Source organism: Protopterus annectens, chromosome 6.part1 (genome assembly GCF_019279795.1).
Source record: "Protopterus annectens isolate FY-2018-M chromosome 6.part1, PAN1.0, whole genome shotgun sequence".
Lineage (NCBI taxonomy): Eukaryota > Metazoa > Chordata > Ceratodontiformes > Protopteridae > Protopterus > Protopterus annectens.
Window position 1 is genome coordinate 31661403 of NC_056738.1, and position 27661 is coordinate 31689063.

General features: G+C 44.0%; 1 protein-coding gene across 2 annotated transcripts in view; it reads right to left on the reverse strand.

Moving 5' to 3' along the window:
• The window catches only part of DNAJC5G (DnaJ heat shock protein family (Hsp40) member C5 gamma), a 564813-nt gene that overhangs the window by 243718 nt on the left and 293434 nt on the right, over positions 1-27661 (reverse strand). For both annotated transcript variants that reach the window (XM_044075463.1, XM_044075465.1), the window contains exon 4: positions 6759-6903. In XM_044075463.1, the coding sequence (XP_043931398.1) occupies positions 6759-6903 (145 nt within the window). The remainder of the gene's footprint in view (positions 1-6758; positions 6904-27661) is intronic.

The following is a 27661-nucleotide window of genomic DNA, read 5'->3' on the forward strand; positions in this document are numbered from 1 at the left end:
CTCCCCCTCCCTTTGTGGTTCGGTCCGAGTTTTGGGGCCGAAACGCATGGTATGAGGTATAACCTGGTAGTGCTGAGGTGCTCTCAGGAGCCTTGAACCAGGTCTCTGTTACTGCACAGACATCGCTATTCTCCATACTGAGGAGAGCTTTGAGTGCTTGCATTTTCAGGTTTAGACTTCTGGCGTTGAGTAGCATTACCCTTAGTTTATTTTTCCTTGTGCTGTCTATGGAGGTGGGTTTGTCTTTTGAGCCTTGCCTAAAAAAGGCACTATGGGGGTGGCAAGAGCCTTTGCCAGTATCTGAAAGCCCAGAGGTGACAGGTGCAAGCCATCCCGAGTGAAGCAACATGGCTTGTCAAGCATGTCATCACAGGCTGACAGACACTGGATCCCCTTTGAATGACACCAGAACTTTAGCCAATTGTTAAAATTGATAATTTTTTTCTTTATACTGTGGCATCATTCTTGGTGAGGGTAAGATGCTACTCAAGGTCAGGGTCATACCTGCCTGGGCTACATGATCAGAGAGCTCCTCTATGTCTCTTTTCATGTAGTCCAGAGGAATCTCAGGTCATTCACACCAGCATGGACAATGACTGCGTCATATTTGTACTTGCTTTGGAGTGATCTGAGTGCTTGTTATGTGTCAAGAAGGTCACGGTGAGCTGCCTGTCGGGCGCTAGGATCCGCCACATAACACAAGCACTCAGGTCACTCCAAGGCAAGTACAAATATGACTCAGTCATTGTCCATGCTGGTGTGAATGACCTGAGACGTACCTCCCTGGACTACATGAAGAGACAGAGGAGCTCTCTGAGCATGTAGCCCAGGCCGGTATGACCCTGACCTTGAGTAGCATCTTACCTCACCAAGAATGATGCCACAATATGAAGACAAGATGATCAATTTCAACAATTGGCTTAAGTATTGGTGTCATTCAAAGGGGATCCAATGCCTGTCAGCCTGGGATGACATGCTCGACAAGCCACGATGCTTCGTTAGGGACGGCTTGCACCTGTCACCCCTGGGCTTTCAGATATTGGCAAAGGCTCTTACTACCCCCATAGTGCCTTTTTTAGGCAAGGCTCAAAAGACAAACCCACCTCCATAGGTATCATAACGGATAAGAAACTAAGAGTAATGCTACTCAACGCCAGAAGTCTAAACCTCAAGATGCACACACTCGAAACTCTCCTTAGCATGGAGAACATCGATATCTGTGCAGTAACAGAAACGTGGTTCAAGGCTTCCGAGAGCACCCCAGCACTACCAGGTTATACCTCATACCATGCTTTTCGGCCCCAAAACTTGGACCGAACCACAAAAGGAGGGGGAGTATCAATATTTGTCAAAGATACCCACACCTCCACGTTGGTGGCACAGCATGAAGCATCAGAGACTATCCATGTGCAATTAACAGTGGGTAAAACTGCCTTCCAGTTTATAGCCTGCTACAGACCACCTCCCAAACCCAGGAACCCCACTGCCTTCCTGAGAACACTGGAAAATAAGAAGGTCTCTCCAAACACCATTATATTGGGCGACTTCAACTACCCAAACATAGACTGGGAGCATTACTCTAGCTCCAACATCCTAGCCCAAAGGTTCCTAGAATTTATAAACTCAAATGCTATGGAACAACTTGTTACCACTCCCACAAGAGGAGAAAACATACTGGACCTGATCATCACCAACATGGGGACTCTATGCTCCAGACCAGAAGTGTATCCCTCACTGGTAAGATTAGACCATAAACTTATCTCACTGGATATTCACATCCCGACCCCACCCCCTGCCCAGAAAACCAAAGTGAAAAACTTCTAAAGCAAATTCCACACTCCTCAAAACCGAGGTGGAATCCTTCAAAGCCCCCGGGCCTGTGGAAAATATGGCCAAGACCGCAGAATCCTTTATAAACGCATTCTATGAAAACCTTCAGGAATGCATGGATCATGCAATCCCAAATAAAACCAAGACCCAATCCTCCAAAGGCAGACGTCCTGTCTGGTGGACCCCAGCCATAAACAAACTATACAATAGAAGGAGGAAGCTACCACATGATAGAGCAAAATCCCAAAAAGGGAAGGCATCTCTGATCAGTATTAGCAAAAAACTATGGGCACTCATAAAATCGTGTAAGGCCAGCTTCGAGAGAAAAATTGCACAGGACACTAGGGATAATCACAAGGCTTTCTTTAGTTATGTTAGGAACCTGGGTGGGAATTCCCAGATATGCTCAGAATTAGTCCAAAATGACAAAAAAAAAACACCGAACCCACAGACATTGCCAACATCCTAGCTGACAGGTTCAGTGCAAACTCCCCCGCCCCTCCCCACCAAAAGGGCAAATATCTATCCCAGCAGAGTGCTGCCCCCCTGACATCTCAGATGCTCAGGTAAGAGCCGCCCTCTCCAAAGCAAAAACACAGCATCAATGGGACCAGACGGTGTCCCAGGCTGCGCTACATGAACTCCAAGAAGAGCTAAACCCAAACATAAAACTACTGTTCAATCTCAGCCTTACTACAGGATATGTACCCAAAGAGTGGCATACAGCAACAGTGGTCCCTCTCCACAAAGGTGGTGCCTCAACGGATCCTGGAAACTATCGCCCCACAAGCCTGACTAGCTTGGTCTGCAAAGCTATGGAAAGGATCATCATGGACCTCAAAAATAAAGATATTGGGGACCTACAGACACTGGATCCTACCCAGTTCGGCTTTGTTAAGGGCAGATCCTGCCTCTTAAACCTGGTTGATTTCTTTGAAACAGTCACCAAGGACATTGACGAGGGAAGGTGGTCCACACAGCCTACCTGGACCTCGTAAAAGCCTTCAATACAATACCCACTCGGGCATTATAGATAAGCTCACCAGCTTAAATCCCTATGTCACTAGATGGGTTGCAAACTGGCTCAAGGACAGAACCCACATGGTTAGAATTGCTGGAGCCATGTCAGACTCCAAACCAGTTACAAGTGGCGTCCCACAAGGCTCAGTCCTAGGACCTCTCTTGTTCGGTATATATTTCTCGGAGGTACAGGCCAACAGGGAAGGACTGTGGCTGACCAAGTTCGCAGATGACTGCAAACTGGGAGCCATAATTGACTCTCCAGCCGACACAAGCATCCTCCAAAAGGGCCTTATAGAAAGACAACTGGTGCCACAGCCATGGCCTCAAGCTAAACGCCAAAAAGTGTATAGTCATCCCCTTTGGCAAAAACAAAGTGCCCACAAATTACCACATAGGTGGTAATCCATTAAGTACGGAAGAAGTAATTAGGGACCTGGGGACCCAAGTTGATAGCAATCTCTCATTTGACAACCACGTGGCCAAAGTGGTTAGAAAAACATTTTATATAGCCCACCTAATCATGAAGGGATTCACATCTAGATCAGGGGAGGTCATCGTGCCTCTTTACTCATCCCTCATCAGGCCCATAATTGAGTACAATGCCCCTTTTGGGATGTACCTTACCAGACACCTGCAGCAACTGGAAAGACCCCAAAAGTATCTCACCAAGAGGATCAAAGGGCTCAAACAGATGTCATATGCTGCCCGGTTAAAGAAACTCCAGCTCTACTCAGTGGCATACTGCCTACTCAGAGGCGATCTGTGCCCGAGGTATAAAGCCATGTCCAACCCAGAATTAATGGACATGCTGCAACTCAGAAAATCCAAATCCCATCAAGCTACGCGCTTGAGAGACTTGAACCTCAGCACTGAAATAAATAGGACATGCTGGAGGGACAGATTTATAACCCAGAGGCTCCCTTCACTCTGGAATAAAATCCCAGTCCAGGTTAGGCAGAGTCCCTCATTGACTCTCTTCAAGAGGAATCTTGATGAGTGGATGGGAGATCGTAGGTTTACCCCGGGTATCACTTCTGTGTCACTGTTAGACAGAGGCACAGTATACTAACCTCGAAAAAGGGCAAAGCAAAATTAATTTAAAATGGGTGGCGAAAGCAAAGCACACTCTGACTAGGCTTATAAATGCCCTAGGGCAGATAGCCTAGTATGAACCTATGAACCTATTAGGGACTATTCTAGGTCAGGAAAGGCGGGAAACAAGGATTTTTTTTTTTTTTTTTTTACAAGACAAACAGCAGAAAATGCACAGTAAATACTTAACACAGGCTAGCGCACTTGAGTGAGCAGCCTCATCAGATAAATTCAAACAAAAGACAAGCTTTAAAAGTGCAGGTATGAAATTTGCAAAAACAAGCTTAAAACAGGCAAAAGAGCAGATTAAACTCGCTTTTCAGCGAGAATAGACGGTTGCACAGGTAATAGCAGTAAAATATACTAAACTCTGGTAGCAGTCACTATTTTTCGTCTCTCTGACCACTCTGCAGGACCACGAGGAGCTGTTGCTGAGTTGGAACAAGCGAAAAACCGCGCCAAAGCGGGTTTTTATACAGGGGACTTGAAAGAGCTAGAAATTAGCCCAAAACGGCCAATAAACTACAAGAATCTTGTGCTGAGATCACTCCTCCAGGGACAGATAGGCTGCTCAAAGCTCCCCACTATATATAAAACACACACATACATATATATATATATATATATATATAAAAACACAATTTCAAAATCATTAAACTTTTTCCCCTCTGGAGTTGCCCCATGCAAACATACTGCGACTAGCATCAGACAGAGGAAAACCAACAGAGATTCCACAAGTAAAAACGGACTCAATATTTCAGGGTTCCTTAACACTATGTTAAACTCTGGAATAAACTAAACAAGCTCATTCTAATTTCTGCTAAGCAGGTGTTCCACTACCTAGAACAAGTAACATTTCCAAGCTGTTTCAGCCTTCAGTAATTAAACTTCTAGTTTTCATCCTTCAGTAATTATACTTGTAGTTTTCTTCCTTCAGTAATTATACTTGTAGTTTTCTTCCTTCAGTAATTATACTTGTAGTTTTCTTCCTTCAGTAATTATACTTGTAGTTTTCTTCCTTCAGTAATTATACTTGTAGTTTTCTTCCTTCAGTAATTATACTTGTAGTTTTCTTCCTTCAGTAATTATACTTGTAGTTTTCATCCTTCAGTAATTATACTTGTAGTTTTCTTCCTTCAGTAATTATACTTGTAGTTTTCAGCCTTCAGTAATTATACTTGTAGTTTTCAGCCTTCAGTAATTATACTTGTAGTTTTCAGCCTTCAGTAATTATACTTCTAGTTTTCATCCTTCAGTAATTATACTTCTAGTTTTCATCCTTCAGTAATTATACTTCTAGTTTTCATCCTTAATCTCACATAGACTACAGTGTTTTTCATCTTCAATATTTCCTCTACAATGTATGTGCTTCTTTGATGACAGACAGTTAACCATGTACTGACAGGTCAAAAAGTCATACATGAATGTTCAAGAGCTGACCAAACAGTAAAGAAAAAAAGAGACAAAAAAAAGAAAAATTACTGAAGGAGCAAGTCCCTCTTGCAGCCCCTCCGCACCTTCCATGACTAAAGTATTCTCAGTTTAGGATAACACAACCTTGGAGAATGGAACACACTTATGAAACCTCTGAATTAAAGTCATTTCTGAGCTACCCACGCTTGACCACTCATCTCAAGATCTTCGGAAACTAAGCATTTACAATTGACTTTCTGCCAAGGAAACCTCCCTCTCTCCAGATGAAACCCAATAAACTGGGAATCACCTCAACACTCACTCTGCAATAATGAACAATTTCATTCAGCTCAAACTGCAAAGACAACATAACACAGGTCTTTGGCAATAAATCAAAAAATGAAGGTGACCGTAAAAGGGATCAGAAAGAAGGGGGATGACCACACAGGATACACTGAACAATTTCTATGGCAAACCCTCCTCATGCTTTAGACCAGCAATTTGTAATGTTTAATACAGGTGTAAAGTGATGACCAAAGTTCACGATCACAGAACTCTGAAAACGGGCAGAAAGTGATAAAAACGCAGCACTCACCTTATCACTAATGTCTGAATCTAAATGCCATTAGAAGAAACTGGTGACCTTCAAGTGAATACATTATGAGCTTTGAGTGACAGGTGCTGACAAATGGTAGGCTTCATGTCACCATACTGCCAAGTTTCACAGACTAGCTTATAACTGGTTTATTAAAGTACTGAAAAATATTCTGTTTTTACATAGCTCCAAAATTTTCAAACAAAATAAAGATTCCTTGAAAAACAACTGCTTTCCTCTGATGTTCAGACATAGTCCTCAACATTTACTGCCACAATAAAATGAGAGTGAACACATACAACATATCGTTCAGTACAGCAAACATTGCGTATATTTTTTAATATTGTCTCTTCATACATTGAAAATCAGTCTAGTGAATGACATCAAAAATTATACCTACTTATCTCCAAGCTACATTTCAGAAACCCTGTGATATTTCAGTGCATAATTTTTTCCCTTTGTTACATTTTTAATTTACTTAATTTTACATACATATTCAGAAGTATATACTTGCAAAGCAGAAATGTTGTGTTTAAAATATGAATACTGGTGTGTTCTTAAGGCTACACCCATGCAGCATACCTTAACTTATGAAATGTGCTGCAAATGCTGTAATATCAGTCAAATACATACTAAATGTGAAGCTACATGCTGCTGAGTTTTAGGTATCAAGTTTTTCTCAAGTCATAAAGCAACTGCTAAAAAAAACAAAAAAAAAACACATTGGGGTGATCAAAATCACAGCCGCTCAGTTTTAACCACCAGACTGAATAAGAAAGCCAGGGTGCGCCTTTAAGCTACATACCTGAATTTTGTTCTGCTCGTATCTGAGCTTCTAAGTCTTCAGGATCTACATACTGGTAATGTTCACTATCTTCTGGATGTCTGCACTTTCCACAGCAGAAACAGCAGCAGCAGCATGTGAAAATTCCACAGCATACGACTAGAGCCTGAAAAATGTTTAATTAGTATAAACAATTTAATGCCACAACTCGCATATGGACACCACATTAGCAATCATCAGATACTGAACTGGTTGTACACCTTAATCATATCAGGCAGAATACAAGCTACTTTCTCCTCTAAAATGTCAAACACAGAAGAGGAAAATACGTAACAAAATATTTCAACATGTCCTTATCAAAAAACGGTGTTTGTGAGGAACTTTAGATCCTGTAATTTGTCTTCATAAAGCTCAATCTCCCCCCAAAAAATAATACAACTCGGATTTTATATACCATACTGCACTAAACTTTTGTGCAACTCAATATTAAAACATCAAATACACTTCAAGTAAATGTGTTCCAAAGAAAAGGTAGTGAACTATATAAATTATAGATTGCTTAGTAGCTTCAAGAGGGTCTTTTAATCACAGCTTTTCATTATAAGCCAATGTACAAAAATAGTCAAGAAGTGGTATGTGTCTTACCATAATGTTCCATCTGTGTTGTTCATCTTCTTTCATTCATCACCGATGGGTTCGGTTCTGAGCCCTCAGAAAAGAGTCGGCCTATTACCAAGCTCGTGGCAGCCAAAAACTCTCGAGCTAAGATTTTACTCATAATGCCCTTCTTCCCTGTTAACTCAGATCAAGTTTGCCCATGTTATGAAAGTAAAGCAGAGGCCATTTCTGCGCAAATACCCTAAGACACCACTAGGACCCAAAGAATCCGCAAGGAGCGTTTGGCGGGGGAAGAGGGTGGGAAGTGATGAATGAAAGAAGATGAACAACACAGATGGAACATTATGGCAAGACATAACTTTTTTATCTGATGTTATTAATCTTCTTTTTATTCATCACCGATGGGACAGAGTCCCCAGCTACCTTATCATCCTTGGGTGGCCCTTATGGAAGAACGTTCCTGAGAACCATTGAGTCGAAGGCAGTTCTCCCTCTGGAGACCACGTCCAATTTGTAATGATTGATAAAAGTGTGGGGTTTAGTTCAAGTGGCTGCTGCACAAATGTCATCCATAGAAGCCCTAGAATGGAAGGCTACAGAAGTTGCCATAGATCTGAAGAAATGAACTTTAATACCCTGTGGCATAGGTTCTTTTGCGACTGAATAAATGAAATGGATGCAGTCTCTTAGCCATTTCGATAAAGTGACCTTGGAAACTGAGTTTCTCATTCTAGGTCCAGAGAAGGAAATAAACAGTTGGTCAGTCCTACGTATCGTCTTGGTCCTGTCCAAATAGAATCGTAATTGCCTGTGTACATCCAAGGAATGTCGGTAGTGTTGTTGTTGTTTGTCTTTCGGCTTTTCCCGGTTAGGGGTCACCACACCGGAACTCCGGTCCGCTAATGATTGGCAGTTGATTTTTATGGTGTCGAGTTGCCAGCCCGACACCCAACCTTCAATGAAGGCACGCCCATTCAACGCATGTCTTTCGAACGCCCACTCAACCGCAGGGAGGACATGCAGACTCCACAAAGAAGGCACTCCCAACCCAAGCCGAGAATCGAACAGAAGAACCTCTTGCTGTGAGGCAACAACATTACCTCTGCACCAGTATTCTCCTTTATTACAAAATTTAGGGAAAAAACTTGAAGATCAATAGACTTGATTGATGGAAAACTCGGAAAAAACTTTGGGGAGAAAGGATGGGTTCGTCCAGAGTGATACTCTGTCCTTATGAAAAATCAGGTAGGATCTTTTGGTGCACAATGCCTGCAACTCTGAAACTCGTCTGGCTGATGTGATGGCCACCAAGAAGAGAGATTTCCATGACAAGAACTTGGATGTCACAATTCGCTGCGGGTTCGAAGGGGGGGTTGGGTCAAAGACTGGAGAAAGTACAGTGGTGTACACTTACCATAAATGTAGATGTTCGAGTATATTCACTGTTGCAGTCATCACATTTGGGTTATCTGCTTGCAGTAGCCCTCAGTCGGCCTGGTTAAAAAGTCTTGGGTCCTGCGTCGGTTGCTGTCTCTTCTTCCGTGACGTCAGGGGTATAAAACATGCAGCCAACACCATTACATCAGTTTTTCTTGCCCCAGATGTCAGGTGCCCCCTTAATGGGAAGTAATAAAACATATGTACACAAATATACAAGGATATACCTCCAATAAAAAAGCAAATACACCAAAAAAGCTTTTAAGCATAGTAAAGAATAGTAGAGGTATAGCCAAGGAAATTAGGGGGCTGGAGGGAGGGTAACCAGGACTGCAACAGTTAATGCACTCGAACATCTACATTTATGGTAAGTGTACACAACTGTACTATGTTATTCATGTTTCACTGTTGCAGTCATCACATTTGGGTAGATTCCCAAAGCTAAGGATGGGAGAAAGAAGTTAAATAGCATTAGGACCAGCTAAAAGACCCTGCAAGACTGCAGTGGCAAAGCCAGCTCTGGACTTAGAGAAAATTGGCAAATGGTAATGCTTGGTGAAGGTATGTACAGAACTCCAGGTAGCAGCTTCTAGGATGTCCCTGGTAGGAACACCTCTGAGAAAGGCTGTAGAGGCAGATGCAGCCCTGGTTGAATGGGGTCTGATTCAGTGTGGGATAGGTTTTCCATGGTGTTTGTAGCAGAAATGAATGCAATGGCCTATCCATTTAGAAATTGTTTGCTTTGAGATAGCCTTCCCCTCTGCCACTGCAGCAAATGCCACCAGCAGTTGTTCAGATTTCCTTTGAGATTTAGTCCTGTCCAAGTAAAATCTAAGTTGTCTGTGTACATCTAAGGAGTGGAGTATCCGTTCCCCTTTGTTCTGTGGATTGGGAAAAGAAGGTTGGCAAATTAATGGACTGATTGAGAGCCACACTGGATATCACCTTGGGCATGAAGGAGGGATTGGTTCTGGGGACACCCAGTCCGCATGAAAGACGATGAAAGGCTCCACAGCCATAAGGGCCTGTAATTCAGATACCCTTCTTGCTGAAGTGATTGCTAAAAGAAAGGCTGTTTTCCAAGAAAGGAATTTTAAATCTGCACTAGCAGTTGGCTCGAAAGGAGGAAGAGTGAGTTTCTCCAATACAAAGTTAAGGTCTCAGGCTGGAGTTGGGGCTCTCCTGGGTGGTCTTACATTTTTGGCCCCTCTGAGGAAAGTACAGTTGTGCACCTACCATAAATGTAGATGTTCGAGTGTATTCAGTGTTGCAGTCATTACAATTGGGTTATCCTGCTGGCAGGCTACCCGCAGTCGGCCTGAGTGCCAAAGTCTAGGTCCGGCGTCGGCCTCCTCCCTGACGTCAGTGCTCCTGGGGTATAAAAGATGCAGCCGATGCCATTTTCAGTTTTTCTTGCCCCAGATGTCAGGTGCCCCTATAATGGTAGGCTCACTTATGCCAATAAGTATGCATAACCAAAAAAACATGTTTTCCTTCATCTACAAGCAAAAACACCACATAGGTTGTATAGAATAGAGAAGTACAGATAAGTCCCAGCAAGGCAAAGGGGGATGGTGGGAGGGTAACCTGGACTGCAACAGTGAATACACTCGAACATCTACATTTATGGTAGGTACACAACTGTACTATGTTCATCGTGTTTCACTGTTGCAGTCATTACAATTGGGTTGAATCCCAAAGCTATGGTTGGGAGGCTGGTGTTAAATAGGATTAGGAGCGGCTATCAGGCCCTGCAGTACTGCAGTGGCAAAGCCTGCCCTGGATTTAGAGTAGAGAGGTAAGTGATAGTGCTTTGTGAAAGTATGCACTAACTCCAAGTTGCAGCCTCTAAGATGTCTTTGGTTGGTACTCCTCTGAGGAAGGCTGCTGAAGTGGCTGCTGCTCTGGTGGAATGTGGACTAATGCCCTTAGGCACTGATTTGCCATGCTGTGAATAGCAGAATCGAATGCAGTGGCCTATCCACTTTGAAATTGTTTGTTTTGAGATAGGCTTTCCTTGTGATCCTGCAGCATATGCTACTAGACGTTGTTCAGTCTTTCTGAAAGCTTTTGTTCTGTCCAAGTAGAAGTGTAGCTATCTGTGAATGTCCAAAGAATGCAGAAGTCTCTCATCCTTATTCTGTGGGTTTGGATAAAAGGTAGGCAAGTGAATGGTTTGGTTAAGAGCCACACTGGACACTACCTTAGGCATAAATGTAGGGTTTGTCCTGAGAGAAACCCTGTCAGGATGGAAAATGATAAAAGGTTCCACAGCCATGAGTGCCTGTAACTCAGACTCGTCTAGTGGAGGTAATTGCTAGGAGTAGAGCCGTTTTCCAGGATAAGAATTTTATATCAGCTGCAGAGGCTGGCTCAAATGGAGGTAGTGTAAGTTTCTCCAAGACATAGTTGAGGTCCCATGCAGGAACTGGTGCTCTCCTTGAGGGTCTTATGTTTTTGGCCCCTCTGAGGTACTGCTTTAGTAATGGATGAGAAACAATAGGTGGTTCTGTATTGTAATGTGCTGAAATGGCAGAGGCATGAATCTTAACTGATGAAAAGGAAAGGCATTTATCCAGCATCTCAGTCAAGTATTGCAAAATCTGAGGAATATTTGGAACAATCGTTTCAATACCTTGTGCCTGGTTCTAAGCACAGAATCTCTTCCATTTTTCTGCATAAGATATTCTGGTGCTAGGCCTCCTGGCCTCCAAAATAACATCCATGACTGCTTTAGAGAGAGGTGTGTCTTGAATGGCTACATTATCCACCATGCTGCCAGGTTTAAGGTCCTGAGTTGGCTGTGCAGTATCTGACTGTTTTGTTGGGTCAATAAGTGAGGAATTTGAGGTAATGTCCAAGCTGGGCATTGAGACAAGCTCTTTAGGATTGGGTACCAGTGCTGACGGGGCTAGTCAGGGGCAATCAGTACCATTTTTGGCTTCTCTTGTCTGACCTTGAGGAGTACCTTGGGGAGGAAAGGCATATACTGTTAGGTGTTTCCAGCTGAAAGACAGAGCATCCACTTTCCATGCTTGCTTGTGATAAGTCCTTGTGCAGAATCTCTGTAGCTGGCAATTGTGAGGGGAGGCAAAAAGGTCTATGTCCAGGCATCCCCAGTTCCTTGTTATCATGCTGAAGACTTGTGGATCCAATTTCCACTCGTGGGGATCCATTAGGTTTCTGCTTAATTCGTCTCCCAGAGTATTTATCCTTCCTGGCAGGAATTGTGCTTGCAGATGTACTTGGTAAGTCAATGCTGTGTCCCACAAGTTCATGGCTAGTCTGCAGAGGGGGTAGGAATGTGTGATCCCTTGCTTGTTTTTGTACACATGACTGTAGTATTGTCTGTCTTTATCAGTAATTGTCCTGGATGAAGTAGATCCTTGAAGGCTGTCAGGGCATTTTGAACTGCTAGCATCTCTTTTTGATTGATATGTAGATGCATTTGACTTGTGGACCATGTGTCCTGAATACATCTTCCTGCCACATGGGCCCCCCAGGCATAATCTGATGCATCTGTTGTCAATGTCTGCCTGGCTGTGGGTAAGGTGAATGGTTGTCCCATGTTGTGGTGAAAGGCTTTTGCCCACCCGCGAAACTACTGTTGCAGGCAGGGAATGAGGGTAATTATTGTTTCCAGGCTGTGGCAATGTTGAGTCCAAACACTTTTTAGATACCATTGAAGTTTCTTCATATGCAGTCTTGCATATGGAATTAGCAGAATGCAGGATGCCATAAAGCCCAAAGCCTGCAGAATTTGTCTTGCAGATAACTGGGTCTTTGTTGCCAACATTTTGAAATAAGTAGAAAGTTGTCTGTCTTTGTCTGGCATGAGATAAGCCATCTGGGCAGTTGTATTTAAGCTTGCACCCAGGAATATTATCTCTTTGAGAGGTTAAGAGTTTTGATTTCTTTTCGTTTACTGTGTACCCTAGGCCTGATAGTAATGTTTTTACAAACGCCAGATGCTGTAGTAGAATGTCCTTGTTCTCTGCTTGAATGAGGCAGTCGTCCAAGGATGGACATATTTGAATTCCTCTTTGTCTGCAAAAAGCAATTACTGGTGCCAGGCATTTTGTGAAGACCTTGGGCGCAGTAGATGAGCCAAAGGGCAGTGCAGATAATTGGTAATGCATTGAGCCAGCTATAAATCTGAGGTATCTTCTGCATGATTGTCTGATTGGGACATGCAGGTATGCCTCTTTTAGGTCTAAAGTCACGCCAAGCCTTCTTGCCCAGCATGGGCAGAAGCTGCTGTAGAGTTAACATTTTGAATTTCGGAATATCCAGGAAAGTGTTTAGGATAGATAGGTCCAGTATTGGTCTCCATGTTTTGTCCTTTCTGGGCACGAAGAATAGCCTGGAGTAAAATCCTAGTCCCTGCTCTTGCTGTGGTACTTCCTGAATGGCTCGCATGTCCATGAGGGATGAAACTTGTTTTTGTGCTTCTGCCCATTGACTGCGTGGCAGGTCTGGCATACCATTTGGCCTTGGCAGGGTGTGAAAATGGAACCTGTAAACCTGGGATACGATATTTAAGACCCATTTGTCCTGGGTGATCATGTGCCAATTTTGTGAAAAAAGTGCTAGTTTTCCCCCCAAAGGGGCTGCCAGAAGATAAGTGCTTGGCGCTGGCAGGGGAAAGTCATTGAGACTGTTTCCTGTATGGCTGTGATTTTTCTTCTCCACTTTTGGAGGTAGAAGTACCCCATTGTTTAGGTCTGTATGAGCCTTGGGGCTGTTATCTGCCTCTGGGGCGTCTGTATCTGCCTCTTTGTGGTCTGTCTGACACTGGAAAGGACCTATTCTTTGCAGGCCAGTTCCTGCTAAATCTGGGAGGTTGTACCTGTAAGAAATCCTTGACTGTTTGCATAGATTTAGCTTTGTCCTCCATTTTCTTTAACACCAAACAAGGTATCATGTTGTAATGGAGCATCTAATAATTTTGCTTTAACATAATCGGGGAGATTCTGTTCTTTTAACAAAGCATGTCTCCTAATGACAGAACCTGTAACAGCGGTCCTGCAAGAGGCCTCTGGAGAATCAAAACCACATTGCAAAGTATGCTTTCCCACTTGTTCAGCTACATGCAATAAATCCTGCATTTCTTTGTTTTCTGCACATTCTGAATTTGTCAACATTTTCTGTTTAAGCAGCGACATTAGATATTGCTGATATTTAAGCATATGAAATTGACAATTTAAAGCTCTTACAGCCAAGGTATCAGAAGTATAAATCTTTTTCCCCCACCTGTCCAGGGCCCTTGAATCCCTATCAGAGGGTATAGGGTTTTTTGCAGTGGAAGCCTTGACCCCTTTGGGACCCTGACAGAGAGTTTCTGGGTCTGCAGCAGGGTTTTTATAAAGAAATTTATGTGAATCAGGTACCATGTAATATCGGTCTGGTTTAACAGGAGCTGGTGGCAAAGAGTCAGGAGACAGTCCGGACTCTGAAATTACATAATCTACAATGTCTAAAACAGAAGGAATAGCAAGGGGCCTGTGTTGAGGTAATAAAAGGAAGTCTCTGAGCCTTTTCTTGGATTCTGAGTAATCTTGCTGTCCCAGTGGAAATGCTCCCTCATAGTATGCAGGGTTTCCCCACAAGAATAATTCTCAGGAGAAGAGGCTGAAGGAATAGATTGTTCAGCATCAGAATCCTCATAGGGAGGAAGAGAATATTCCTGTTCAGAAGAGGAATCAGAGGAAATGGAAACCTGATCTGAAGATGCATATTCTATCTCTTGCCTAGGCCTCTTATCAGGAAGGGGATGGGAACCCCTGATTTTATTTATTTTTTATTTTTATTTTACATTTTACATTTGTTAACCGGGCTAGTCTGACTGGATATATTTCCATTTTCAGCAGAGGCCCGAGGAGAAAAACGGGAGAAAAGCTCCACATAGACATAGTAACTATTACATAAGATACAATAAAGAGCAGTAAAAAAATTATACTGTGTCAGGAAAATATTATACAAAAAATCAAACTTACTATGGACAGAATAAACAGTTATACAATAGTGTACTCATCGTTCTTGGAAGCAGAAAACAGACATAACTTATATAGCAAAGTCAAACATCATAAAAAATAGATAAGGGTATTTAAAGACAACTATGTAAATAGATTAGAATAGATTAGATTGGATTAGATAATTTCTTGAAACCTACAGTAAACTAAGAAATATAATCAGGAAGGAGAAGGAAAGAGGAGGGTAAGTAATAGAATAGTGAGGAAGTAAAAACAGAGGGTGGGAGAGATCCCTGAGATGAAGGGGTAGAGGGGGTAGTCAAATACATAGGTTCAGTCTGGGTTGAGGCAGGGGCATAGCCAGTGTTTTGTAAGGTAGAGTCTAAGTTTTTGTTTGAAAAGGACAGGAGATACAATAGAAGTCAGTTCAGTGGGCAATAGGTTCCAGTGTTTACCAATAGAGTTAGAGAACAGGGAGTCACCTGCAAGGTTATTGGATTTGGTAGCCGTAACTAGGAGTTTTTTAGAGGAGCGAAGTGAGTTCAGGTTAGAATAAGGGGTGAGGAGGTTAGAAAAAGAAGGAGTGTAGTTTGGCTGATAAAAAGATCTGTGGATTATGGGAAGTTGAGATAGAAGCAACATGTTTTGTAATTCAAGCCAGTGCAGTTGTTGTAGGTTCAGGCACTTAATCAAAGTAATTAGGTCTTCGGCCATTTTATGCATCTGTTTTTTAGGCATGGAGGCCTGTCCAGGAGAATGCTGCTTTAGTCTTTGCCTTTGAAGCTGAAGTTGGCTTTACATATAACTGTGTAGGCCTGAAAACACCCTCAGAAGCCGATGCCTGCTCAGCGGCTCCGGACCCATCTGAGGGAATAGTTTCAGAGTGTCCAGTACCTTAAGTTTCCAGCAGCCTACTCAGCTCCACATGGGAGTCGGAAACGGCCTGTGGCTCTGAGGTAGCGGGCGTCAGGGGCTGCAAAAGCGCCTCACTGGGAACCGGCGACAGACCTAGCGGAAGCCTCGTCGGTTTTGGACCTCGGGTGCCTGTCCTTTTCTTTGCGCTTTTTATAAACTCCGGTAGTCAGTTGCTCCGACGGCATTATATAGTTAAATCTTCTGCCAAAATAATGAAATGCAAAATCGTACCGACGCTTATTAGTGCGTTGGTTAAATCTAGCACAAAACCGACAACTAGCAACGTCGTGGTCAGGGCCTAGGCAAGGAATACAGTAAGAATGAAAATCGTTATGAGGTATTTGCTTCCCACAAGAAACACAATTATTAATTTTTTCTGACATCGGTCTGGAGCAAGAAAAAAAAGTTTCCCCAGAGGGGTACTTAGCTTTAATGAAGACTTCGGATCTGAAATTCGAAATTGAAAATCTCAGGAGTCGGCCGACCGGCACTTGCGAACTGCTTTTGCTTCGGGCACCGCGCGTCAAGAAAGACTGAAGAAAATGTTGTCGGCTGCATCTTTTATACCCCTGACGCACTGACGTCAGGGAGGAGGCGACAGAAACCAATGCCAGACCTAGACTTTGGAACTCAGGCTGACTGTGGGTAGCCTGCCAGCAGGATAACCCAATTGTAATGACTGCAACAGTGAAACACGATGAACATCTACTTGAGCAGTGGATGCGAGAAGAGGGGAGGTTCTGTGTTATAATGAGCTGAAATGGCTTAGGAGTGAATTTTGATGGAGGAAAAAGAAAGTCCCTTGTGAAGCATCTCAGTTAAGTATTGTAAAATGTGAGGTAAGTTGGGCACTGCTGTGCTCATCCCTTGAGACTGGTTCCAGGCACATAATCTTTTCCATTTTTCAGCATAAGATTTTCTAGTACTAGGCCTCCTTGCCTCTAAATGATATCCATCACTGGTTTACTGAGGGATGGTAACGGAGAGATTAGGTAATTAGCCAGGCTGCCAGGTTCAGGGTTTGAAGCTGAGGGTGCAGAATCTGATTCGTCTGTCGAGACAACATGGGAGGGGGTCAGAGGCAGGAACCATGGGACCAACAGTGATACACTGCACAAGAGGGGGTACCAGTGTTGGCATGGCCAGTCTGGTGCAATCTATATCGTCCTTGGTTTGTCCTGTTTGATCTTTAGCAGTACTTTGGAGAGGAGAGGCAGAGGAGGAAAGGCATAAACTGAAGGACAGGGCATCCACTTTCCAAGCCTGTTTGTGGGGAGTCCTTGTGCAAAATTTGTCCAATTGGTAGTTCTGGGGGGAGGCAAACCGGTCTATATCTGGGCTCCCCCATTTGTTTGTCAACATGTTGAAAATCTTTGGTTCCAGTTTCCACTCGTGGGTCCATGAGGTTTCTGCTTAGTCCGTTTGCCAGTGTATTTAGTTTTCCTGGCAGGAACTGAGCTTGTAGACGCACTTGGTTGCTCAAGGCTGTGTTCCACAGAGCCATGGCTTGTCTGCAGAGTGGGTAAAAATGGGTACACCGCTGCTTGTTTATGTACCACATAACAGTGGTGTTGTCCGTCTTAAACATTAATTGTCCTGGAAGAATGTGGTCCTTGAAGGTTGTCAGAGCATTCTGAACAGCTAACATTTCTTTTTGATTGATATGCAGGTGCATTTGACTTGGGTTTCATTTGCCCTGAATGCACTTCCCTGCCAGGTAAGCCCCCCCATGCATAGTCCGATGCGTCTGTTAGGGTTTGGGTGGCAGGGGGTAGAGTGAATGGTAGTCCCTTGTTTAGGTGGCAAGCCTCCACCCACCAAAGAAATTCCAGGCGTAGACAAGGTATGATAGGAATCATTGCTTCTAGATCCTGAGAATGTTGACACCATAGGCTTTTTAGATACCTCTGTAGTTTCCTCATATGCAGTCTTGCATATGGAATTAGAAGAATGCAGGAGGCCATGAACCCCAAGGCTTGCAATATTTGCCTTGCAGATAACAGGTTTTTCGGGGCCACTAGTCTGAAGTAGGCTGTCAGATGAATTGGTTTCCCTGGTATGAGGAAAGCCATCTGGGAAGTTGTATTCAAGCTTGCTCCCAGGAATATAATTTGTTGACAGGGTACCAGGTTCGATTTCTTTTAGTTTACAGTGTACCCCAGACAAGTTAGCACCCTATACAAAAGCCAGATTATTCAAAAGTATGTCCTGGCTTTCTGCCTGAATTAGACAATCGTCCAGGTATGGGCATATTTGAATATTTCTTTGCCTGCAAAATGCAACGACTGGAGCTAGGCTCTTTGTGAATACCCTAGGCGCAGTAGATAAGCCAAAGGACAGTGCAGAGAACTGATTAGTGCTTGTAGCCTGCTTTGAAGCGTAGGTATCTTCTGCAAGATTCCCTGATTGGGATGTGCAGGTATGCTTCCTTTAAATCGAGTGTTGCCATCCAGGCATCTTTTCCTAGCATAGGAAGCAACTGGTGAAGACTCAGCATCTTGAATTTTGGAATCACCAAAAAGGTGTTTAGAGTAGACACGTCCAGGATAGGACGCCATGAATTGTCGTTTCTGGGTACCAGGAAAAGTCTTTAGTAGAAACCTTGTCCTTTTTCCTTTTCTAGTACAGTTTAAATAGCATTTATGCTTAAAAGAGAGAGTACTTGCTTTTGAGCCTCTGCCCACTGATTTGAGGGTAGATTTGGCCAACCCTTTGGGGTTGATAACGTGTGGAAATGAAATCTGTATCCTTGGGACACTATATTTAAAACCAGTTTGTCCTGGGTAATGAGTTCCCAGTTTTTGTCCTGCAGACCAATCTTTCCTCCTAAAGGAGCAGTCAGTTGAGAAGTGCTTGGAAGTTTTAAAGTCAAGTCATTGAGACAGCTTTCCATAGGGGGGAGTCTTACTACTCCCAGATTTGGAAGCGGAAGCCCCCCACTGCTTAGACTTGTGTGTACCCTGAGACTGAAACCTGGGGTTTCTGCTGGGTCTGGGTTTGGATTGAGAAGGCCTGGAAGAGGCAGGAAAGGACCAATTCTTAGAAGGTCAATGCCTACTAAATCTTGGAGGTTGAACTTGTAAGAAACCTTTAACAGTTTGCATAGATTTAGCTTTATCTTCCATCTTTTTAAGACCTACCTCTGTTTTGTAGCCAAACAGGTGGTCCTGATGTAAGGGAGCTTCCAACAATTTAGCTTTAACATGATCAGGCAAAGATTGCTCCTTAAGCCACGCATGCCTTCAAAGTAAAGACCCAGTGACAGCAGCCCTGCAAGAGGCATCTAATGAATCAAACCCACATTGCAAAGTATGTTTTCCAACCTGTTCAGCAGAATGCATTAAATCCTGTATATCCTTATTTTCAGCACAGTCAGGAATCAACATCATTTTCTGTTTAAGCAATCCAATAATATGTTGTTGATGCTTTAACATATGAAACTGTCAGTTTAAGGCCCTAATGGCCAAGGCTGCAGAAGTGTATAACTTCTTACCTCATCTATCCAGTGCCCTGGAGTCTCTATCAGAAGGGGTAGGATTTTTGGCAGTAGAAGCCTTAATGCCCCTGTGAAATAGTAACAGGATCCGCAATAGAATTTTTAAAAAGGAACTTGTGTGAATCAGGAACCCTGTAATATCTATCAGGTTTTCTGGGAGCAGGAGGCAAAGAATCAGGGGCCAAACTAGATTCCGAAAAGGCATCATCAACAATGTCTAGTACAGGAGGGATAGCTAAAGGCCTATGTTGAGGCAGGAGTAAGAAGTCCCTAAGCCTCTCTTTCAAATCAGAGAAATCCTGGCTTTCCCAGTGGAAATGCTCCCTTACAGAATGCAAGGTTTCACCAAAAGATAAATCCTCTGGAGGGGAAGCAGAGGGAATAGAGTCCTCTGCATCAGAATCCTCATAAGTAGATAAGGGTAAATCCAGGTCGTCAGAAGAAACAGAAATATCAGAATCCTGGTCAGAAGCTTCATAAACAAATTCAGTCCTAGGTCTCTTAGAAGAGGATGGTTAGTTTCCCCTGATTTAAGTTATAAGGTCTTCAGCCATTCTTTTCATTTTTTTAGGTATAGAGGCCTGATCATGCGGCCTGGGCGTCGGTTTTCTAGGCATGGGTCGAGTTTTAGGCCTTAAAGAAGAAGGTGGTGTTGGTTTAATATGCAAGTCCGTAGGCCTGAATACACCCTCAGAAGCCGTTACTTGCATAGTAGCTCTGGACCCATCCAAGGTAAAGACATCCGCAGGTTCCACTGTTGAAGCACCTCGCGGCATACCGGACTCCGAATGGGTCTCAGCAGAGGCCTGCGAATCAGAAGTAGCGAGTATCAGGGGCTGTGAAAGCGCCTCACTGAGTACCGGCAAACTGGCGACTGACTTAGGAGAAGTGTTGTTGGCAGCTTTGGACCTAGACGGCCTGTCTCGGTCTTTATCTTTGCGTTTTTTTTTGGGATGCCGGTAGTCGGATGGCTTACCGATGACGTATCAGGATAACTGAACCGAGAACCGAAATATTTAGAGGCGAAAATATACCGACGACAGATAGTGCGTTGGTTAAATAAGACACAAAACCAACAGCAAGGTACGTTGTTGGTCAGGGCCTAGGCAAGGAATACAGTATGAATGAAAATCTTTGTGAGATATTTGCTTTCCACAAGAAATGCAATTATTAACTTTTACTGACATTGGTAAGGAGCAAGAAAAAGTTTCCCCAACAGGGTACTTAGCTTTCGTTGAAGACTTGAAGAGACAGCAACTGACAAAGGACCCAAGACTTTGTTAATCAGGCCGACTAAGGGCTATTGCAAGCAGATAACCCAAATGTGATGACTGCAACAGTGAAACACAAAGAACATCTAGTGTGAGGTTCCTTGCCTCTATAGGCTGTCTGATTGGATGCCTAATGTGAGATACTCCTTTGAGAAAAGTTTTACATAGATGTAGTGATATGAGTGGAATACCATCCAATCCAGTTAATTAGAAATTCCCACCACATGTACTCAAATGGTAGAGGCTGCAGCTCCATCTTCAAGAAATTTTGACAAATATTGTAAGACCGCTGTGACTGGGGCAGAACAGGGGTCTGGCATCCTTTCCTTTGATCAAATAAAGAACCTTTTCCATTTGTCCAGTATAGTCTTCTGGTGGATGGTTTATGAGAGGCCAAAATTATATCACGCACAGAAGAGGGATGGTCATACTGCCTGGCAACTAGCAGAAGTGGAGAAACCAAGCTGTCAGTTTGAGACTGGTCAGATTTGGGTGAGTCAACCCTTGGGGGTGAGAGATCAGATCTGGAACAGGGTCCATAATCAACGGTGGGTACAACAGATGAGGCCGAAGAAAGGGGAACCAAACTTGTCGAGGCCAAAATGGGGCTATGGAGGATCACCTTGCATTTCAGCCGAATGTCTCTTAATAAACTGTGGAATCAGAAGGATCAGGGGGACAGGCATAGAGAAGTCCTGTGGGTTAATCATGAATCAGAGCATCCCTCGGGGACTCCCCTTTGGAGGGAATAGCGCAAAACAGCTGCTGCATTTGTTGTTTGACAGGGAGGTGAAGAGATCACAGCAAGACTGGCCCCAACAGCTGAAAATTTCTGCCGTTACTCCGGGATTAAGAGACCACTTGTGGGGCATCTGCTCAGTTTGTCTGCAATCACGTTGGAGCTCCCCAGGATATGCATTGCTATCAGAAAGCGGTTGCAGTTCATCATCCATTGCCAAATTCTCATGGCCTCTCGATACTGGGTAGGATTTGGTTCCTCCTTGCTTGTTGATATAACAGACTACTGACATAGTCTGGCTGAATTGCAGTCGGTCCAGAGGGGAGGACCGGGTGGGAATGCTTGCAACGCTATCAGCACCGCTCTCAGTTCCAGAGCATTGATATGCAGGTCGGCCTCCAGCGTGGACCATGTGCCTTGGACTGTCTTTCCCTGGAAATGCCCCCCCCCACCTTATCAGGGAAGCATCCGTGGTCACAATGGCCTTGGGCTGAGGGGGCTGGAATGGGCGACTCCAAAGATCTCTGTCTGGCCTCATGCACCAAAGAAGGTCCTGTTTGCAAGAGTTGCTTATCCGGATCTGAAGACATAGGGGATGGTGATTCGGGAACCACTGGGAGAGAAGAAGCCATTGGAGGATCCGCATACACAGTTTCGCAACAGGCACTATTGGTATGGAGGTTGCCATTGATCCTAGGACCTGGAGAACTTCTCTTGCCGAGACACTTTGTTTTGACACAGTATCACCCGGAATTGAAGCCTCAACCTCTGGAGTCTGTGAGCTGGGAGTGACAGCAGACAGAATACAGAGTGTTGAAGACTGCCCCAATGAATTCTATCTGCTGGGCCAAAGCAAGGTTGGATTTCTCCCAGTAAACAGTTATCCCCAAAATTTCTGCCAGAGAAAGTATGTATTCCAGGCCTGTTACCAGAAGTTGATTGGTGGTGGTGGGGGGTAAGGAACCAATCGTCCAAATGAGGAAAACCCCAGAATCCTTGCATTCTCAAGAGAGCTGTGACCACTGCCATGCACTTTGTGAACACTCTGGGGGATGTAGAGAGACCGAACGGCAGGGCTCGAAACTGGTAATGATTGGCTCCTAGCTGGAAGAGAAGCAGACTCCTAGAGCGTTTGTCCACTTTGTTGTGGTAATATGCATCCCGGAGATCTATCGAACACATCCAATCGTCCTCCCTTAGGAAAGGGAGGATGGAATGAACCGTGACCATCCGGAATTTGGTTTGGCTGACATGTTTGTTCAAACTGCTGAGATCCAGGATGGGTCTCCAGTCCCCTGTCTTTTTTGGCACCAAAAGGATTCTTGAGTAAAATCCGGACCCGCATTGGTCTGGTGGGACTAGCTGGACGGCTCTTTTTTGATACAGCTTTCTTATTTCTGTAGCTGCTTCTTCCCTCTGACTGGGTGGAACATCGCAAACTCTTGCTGGAAGTTTTGGATAAGATATGAGGGGAATAGTGTAACCTCGGGTAATGATGTTCTGCACCCAACAATCGGTGGTAATAGACTGCCAGGCAGCTTGGTGCGGAGAGAAACACCCCCCCCCCCGACTGCTTCCAGAGACAAGCAGTCGGGCCGCTCTTCAGGAGCGCTGGTAAGACTGTCCAGAGAAGTCTCTGAAGCCTTTGTTGTGTGGAGCCCCTCTGCCCCAAAAGGGGCATCTTCCAGAATTGTTACCCCCTCTGCCCCGGGGGTATCACCACCAACATGAGGCACAGAAAGGACCCTGAGATTTTTTGTGCCACATCTTCCCACTCCTCTGGTTCCTGGAGAAGGAACGTTGAGGTTTGGAAAAACATAGGCCTACAGCAGACAGGGTCTTACCATCCTGCTCACACCTGGCCCGAGTGTCCTTTACTTTGGAGCCAAACAGGGAGAATGCTTAGATGGGAGCATTCAAAAAGGAAGCCTTGAAGGGGTCTACAAGGTCAAAAATGCGCCTCCAGGTGTGACACCTCATAACTTTGCCTGAACCCGCAGCTCTAGTCTCTCCTTCAGTTGCATGTGAAAGCAGCCTCATGGAAGAATTGGAAATCGATTCCAGGGTTGCGAGCTGCAAGGCAACTTTGTCCCTCACCTCGTCAGACATCTACCCTGCGATCATTCCAGAGAGTTCAGAAATCAAGTCTCTTTAGAGCCTCGTGAAATGTGCCAAGTAATTCAGGGACCGTATGGCAAAGGTCGCTGATGCAAAAACTTGCTTCCCCAATTTGTCCATAGCCCAGGACACTCTGTTGGGCAGGTGGACAGTAGGACTCTCTTCACAGCTAGGTCCTTTTTAGTGGCCGCCACCGCCACCACCATAGCGTCGACTGGTAAACCTCTGAACCAATGAGGGTGTTCCTCAGGTGGGGAGAGAATTTTTTCGGGTCTCCGAGGGATCGCCTCAACAGAGCCAGGGCTCTTCCAGGCACGCTGCACTATGAGCTGAACTAGCTCATCTGCAGGCGGGGTCACCCAAGAGGTAGAAGGCTAGGCACGGAAAGCCTGCAGGAAACACAGACTCCTAAGAAGAAAGATGAGTGGGCTTCCAGTCACCCCTCTGTTTCAGTATTTCTAGGATGTCTCCAAAGGAGACATCATCAGGAGGTGACCGTGGTGACCCTTCATCATCGAAATCCACGTCCTCTGTAAGAGACTCCTCAGGTGAGTCTACGTGCTTCCTCTTGCACAATTGTTTCTGCAGGGGCTCCTCAGTGGGGGCTTCTGAGGAGGACTCGGAAGAATGGGCACCCTGCACAGTGGGTTCCTGCGGCTTCGCTGCCCGGAGTCTCATGGAGGTGGCCTGTGGCAGCTGTAGCTCAAGGGAGAAAACTGGGGTTCCGACATTGGCGAAATGCTTCCAGAAGCAAGAGCCCTCTCCATCGCACAGAAAGCAGGTCAGCCCAAAGAGGGATGGGAGCCTGGAACCAAGTAAAACAACCTCGGAACCGAAGTCACACCCCACTCCGCTGAACCCACTCCCGAGGATGGAGCCTCAAGAAGGATCAGAGCACACAACACTCCCGGCACAGAGGACGGAACCAAAGAAACACTCAGAGCCGTGCCACCAACCGAGTAGCCCGCCGTCCAATCATGGGCTTGAGGAAGGACTGGTTCAGAAGGAACCGAGGACCAAAGAGGCAGTCTTGAAGCCAAAGAGAGGTCCACTATTGGCGCCGAGATACGGTGTTCCGAGAGAGACATCAGAGCAGAAGACTTTGGAACCAAGTGGAGTCTGTGGAGAGATCAACCCAAATCCTGTAGGGGGATGGGTCAGGGATGGCATGGGTATCCCCTTGTCAGCAGCTGGTCCACAAGACGCACAACATCGAATTCTGAAAGGCTCCTGGTAGATCTAGTGGATTCTCCCGATGGGGAGTCTGGTCGATCTAGGAATGGGCTATACACTTGGCCTAGGAACAGGTCTATGGATGGAGAGTATCGGGTCCATGGTGCGGGGTCTACCGGCATCAAAGTCTCATGTTTGGAGACTGGAAGCTGTGGAGTCAAGTCTATTGTAGTCGGAGCCGTAATAGAGCTCATTGCCGAAAGGGCACTCTGAGCCAATACAAGAGGTTGGGTCATTGTGGAGATGGCCACCGAAGGCGTACACTGTACCAAGGTAGCACCCAGTGCCAAAGACATAGTAGGCAGGTTTATGGTCGGAGCCAGCGCCAATAAAGTAACAGCTGTAGTGCCTGGAGCAGAAAATGTAGGAGCCGATGAGGCAGACTTTTGCTCCAAAGAAAGTGTTTGTACTTTAGGTTTAACAGACGTGCCCTGGTCACCCGAGGGTGAAGAGGGAAGCAAATGGGACCTTTATTTATATCTTTCCTAGGAGGGGTTGAGACCTCCGTTGCAGAAAGGGACTCTGAAAAAGGTGATTTAAGTAGGCCCTTTAAAATCAATTACTGCGCTCATTCAAAGTGCGCTGGCTAAAACTCTGGCAATTACAGAGGGAGGTTGCACTGAAAAATGGGGCACCCCCAAGCAATAAACACAATCCATGTGAGAGTCACTGTTAGGAAGTTTACCATTACACAAAACACAGTGCTTGAAACCTGAAGTACCCTTCTTGTCAGACATCATGACAAGTTAACAGCAATCAAAGTCTTCAAATACAATCTTAAATCCTATTTGTCCAATCTAAAACTTACAACAAACAGACAGTATCTATCCGAAGAGCAAAAAACACACAACTAAATACAAAAAGAAGAAATACCAGCTATGGTATTCAAGGAATACTACAAGGGTAAAGAGAGAAGGCCGTACCACCAATGGTACTTAAAAGATTACCAAACTGGTAGAGGAAATAGAAAAGTGGGGAAAACTAGCTATCAAAGTGAAGATCAACGAATATATATCACGAATGAAAAGAGAATCAAACAATTTTCTCACAAAATACCAAAAAGTTTCCACTTAGCTGAGAGCTCGGCTGAAACACGGCTTTACGGCTATGTGGAAAACAAGATTGGAGGTAACAGGGAGAAAGGCGTTGTGGGTAAAAGCTTAGCTCGAGAGGTTTTGGCTGGCACGAGCTTGGTAATAGGCTGACTCATTTCCGAGGGCTCGGAACAGAACCCATCGGTGATGAATAGAAAGAAGATTAACATCAGATTGAATGTTTTCAAACATGAAGCATCATAAACATTTGTTACTAGCAGTTGCTACCATTTCTCACAGCCAAGACAATAAGGAGAGATCACACTTCTTGGTATTAAAATCAAAACTGCATATTTTACAATGTCTTTTTTCACTTTTAACTATAGTAATTCTGGCTTTTTCTTTTACGTTGACAGCTACATTAAGTAAACTGCACAGTTTGCAAATGTTATATCCCATCTAACAAGACATTCAATAACACATCCTTGAAATTTAAGGGCCATAAACAAAAATAATTATAGTTTTAACAGAAAAATAACTTGAAATTGAAGAAGCAACAAACACTTGAAAAACTGCCACAGGTTATACTGACAATCGGATAAACTTAAAAGAAATGATCCGAAATATTATAACCTAAACTACATACCAGATGGGGTTTAGGAAGAATACAAATAAGTAAATAAGTGATAAAGAAACATATTTAAAGTATCTATAATATGCAAACAAGAAGCAGTGAACTCCAGTGATCAACACAGTTAAGAGAATACACTCAAGTTGGAAACAATTCCAACACAGTGCTTAGACTTCAGTCTCTGATTGTTTTCTTAACTACAGCATGATCTGTGAAAACTCCGTACATATATCATTTATGCATGTATCACCTAAACGGTCAGACGAAAACTGATAAAAATCACTGTCCTGCCATCTGACAGAAAGCAACAATAAACCAATGCACTTAATCAAACACTAATTTTGTTTGGCTGTCTCCACTATGCATAAACTTTTGTCTTTGCTGCATACCAGCCAACTTAGGCTCAATAAGGGGACTGGGCTAGGGAGAAGTCACGCAGGAAGGGATACGAGTGAGCTTCTGATGCTGACTCGCTCACATCAGCTGGAGAAAGCTGGCCAGAGTTACAATACAGCAGTGACAGTAGGGGACAGAGGTGGGCGTCAGTAACAGACCACAGAGACCTGTGGGAGAGGGCTGCCAAGGCGTGCTCAGGAGGTTTAGACAGTATATATATATATATATATATATATATATATATATATATATATATATATATATATATATATATATATATATGTATATATATATGTGTATATATGTATATATATATGTAGATGGAATCAACACTCCTCACATACTAAATGCTGTGCTGCACTTGGCAGCCTGCAGAGGCAGGCGGGACTAGGAATATAGAAAACAATCCTTTACAATTGTAGGATAATGCCCACAAGCTCTTCAAATGCGTCTCCACCCACGATTTATCAAATGCAGAGAACAAGCAACAATAGGTCAATAAAGGGAGCAGGACTCAAGAGTAAGCATCTTGTGCAGGTTTACGCTTTCTTGCAGGAGGGAGTAGGCCATAGTCCCATCAAACTAATGACAGACACTTGCAGTATAGCTAAGAGATGAATCTACAAACCTCAGGGACTTGTGGCAGGATGCCTGCCAAGGAATGAACTAGACATAGCAGAAGATTCATCAGCCTACTACAGTAAGAAAGCAATAGGAGTACACATTATATAAATGAAATAAGCAATAATGTATGACAGAGTACAAGTTATTGAGTAAATGCACACCCATGGGTCCTCTGGGGCCAGACACTGGTAGTGGAGGTCCTCTACAGCCCTGGAAGGACAATACTTACACAATAACACACATCCTGGAGAGCATTACACTTAGATAATGCACTATCTGTTCAATTATTTTGCATTTGTATGCTTTTGATTTCTTTACTTACTATCTATTTACATTCAAGAATACATACATTTTAATATTTTTACTGTAAAATAATTCCTCTGCCAAATTTTTAAAACTTGCTGTAGTATATGTAATTGAGGGAAGCATTTTACATCCAA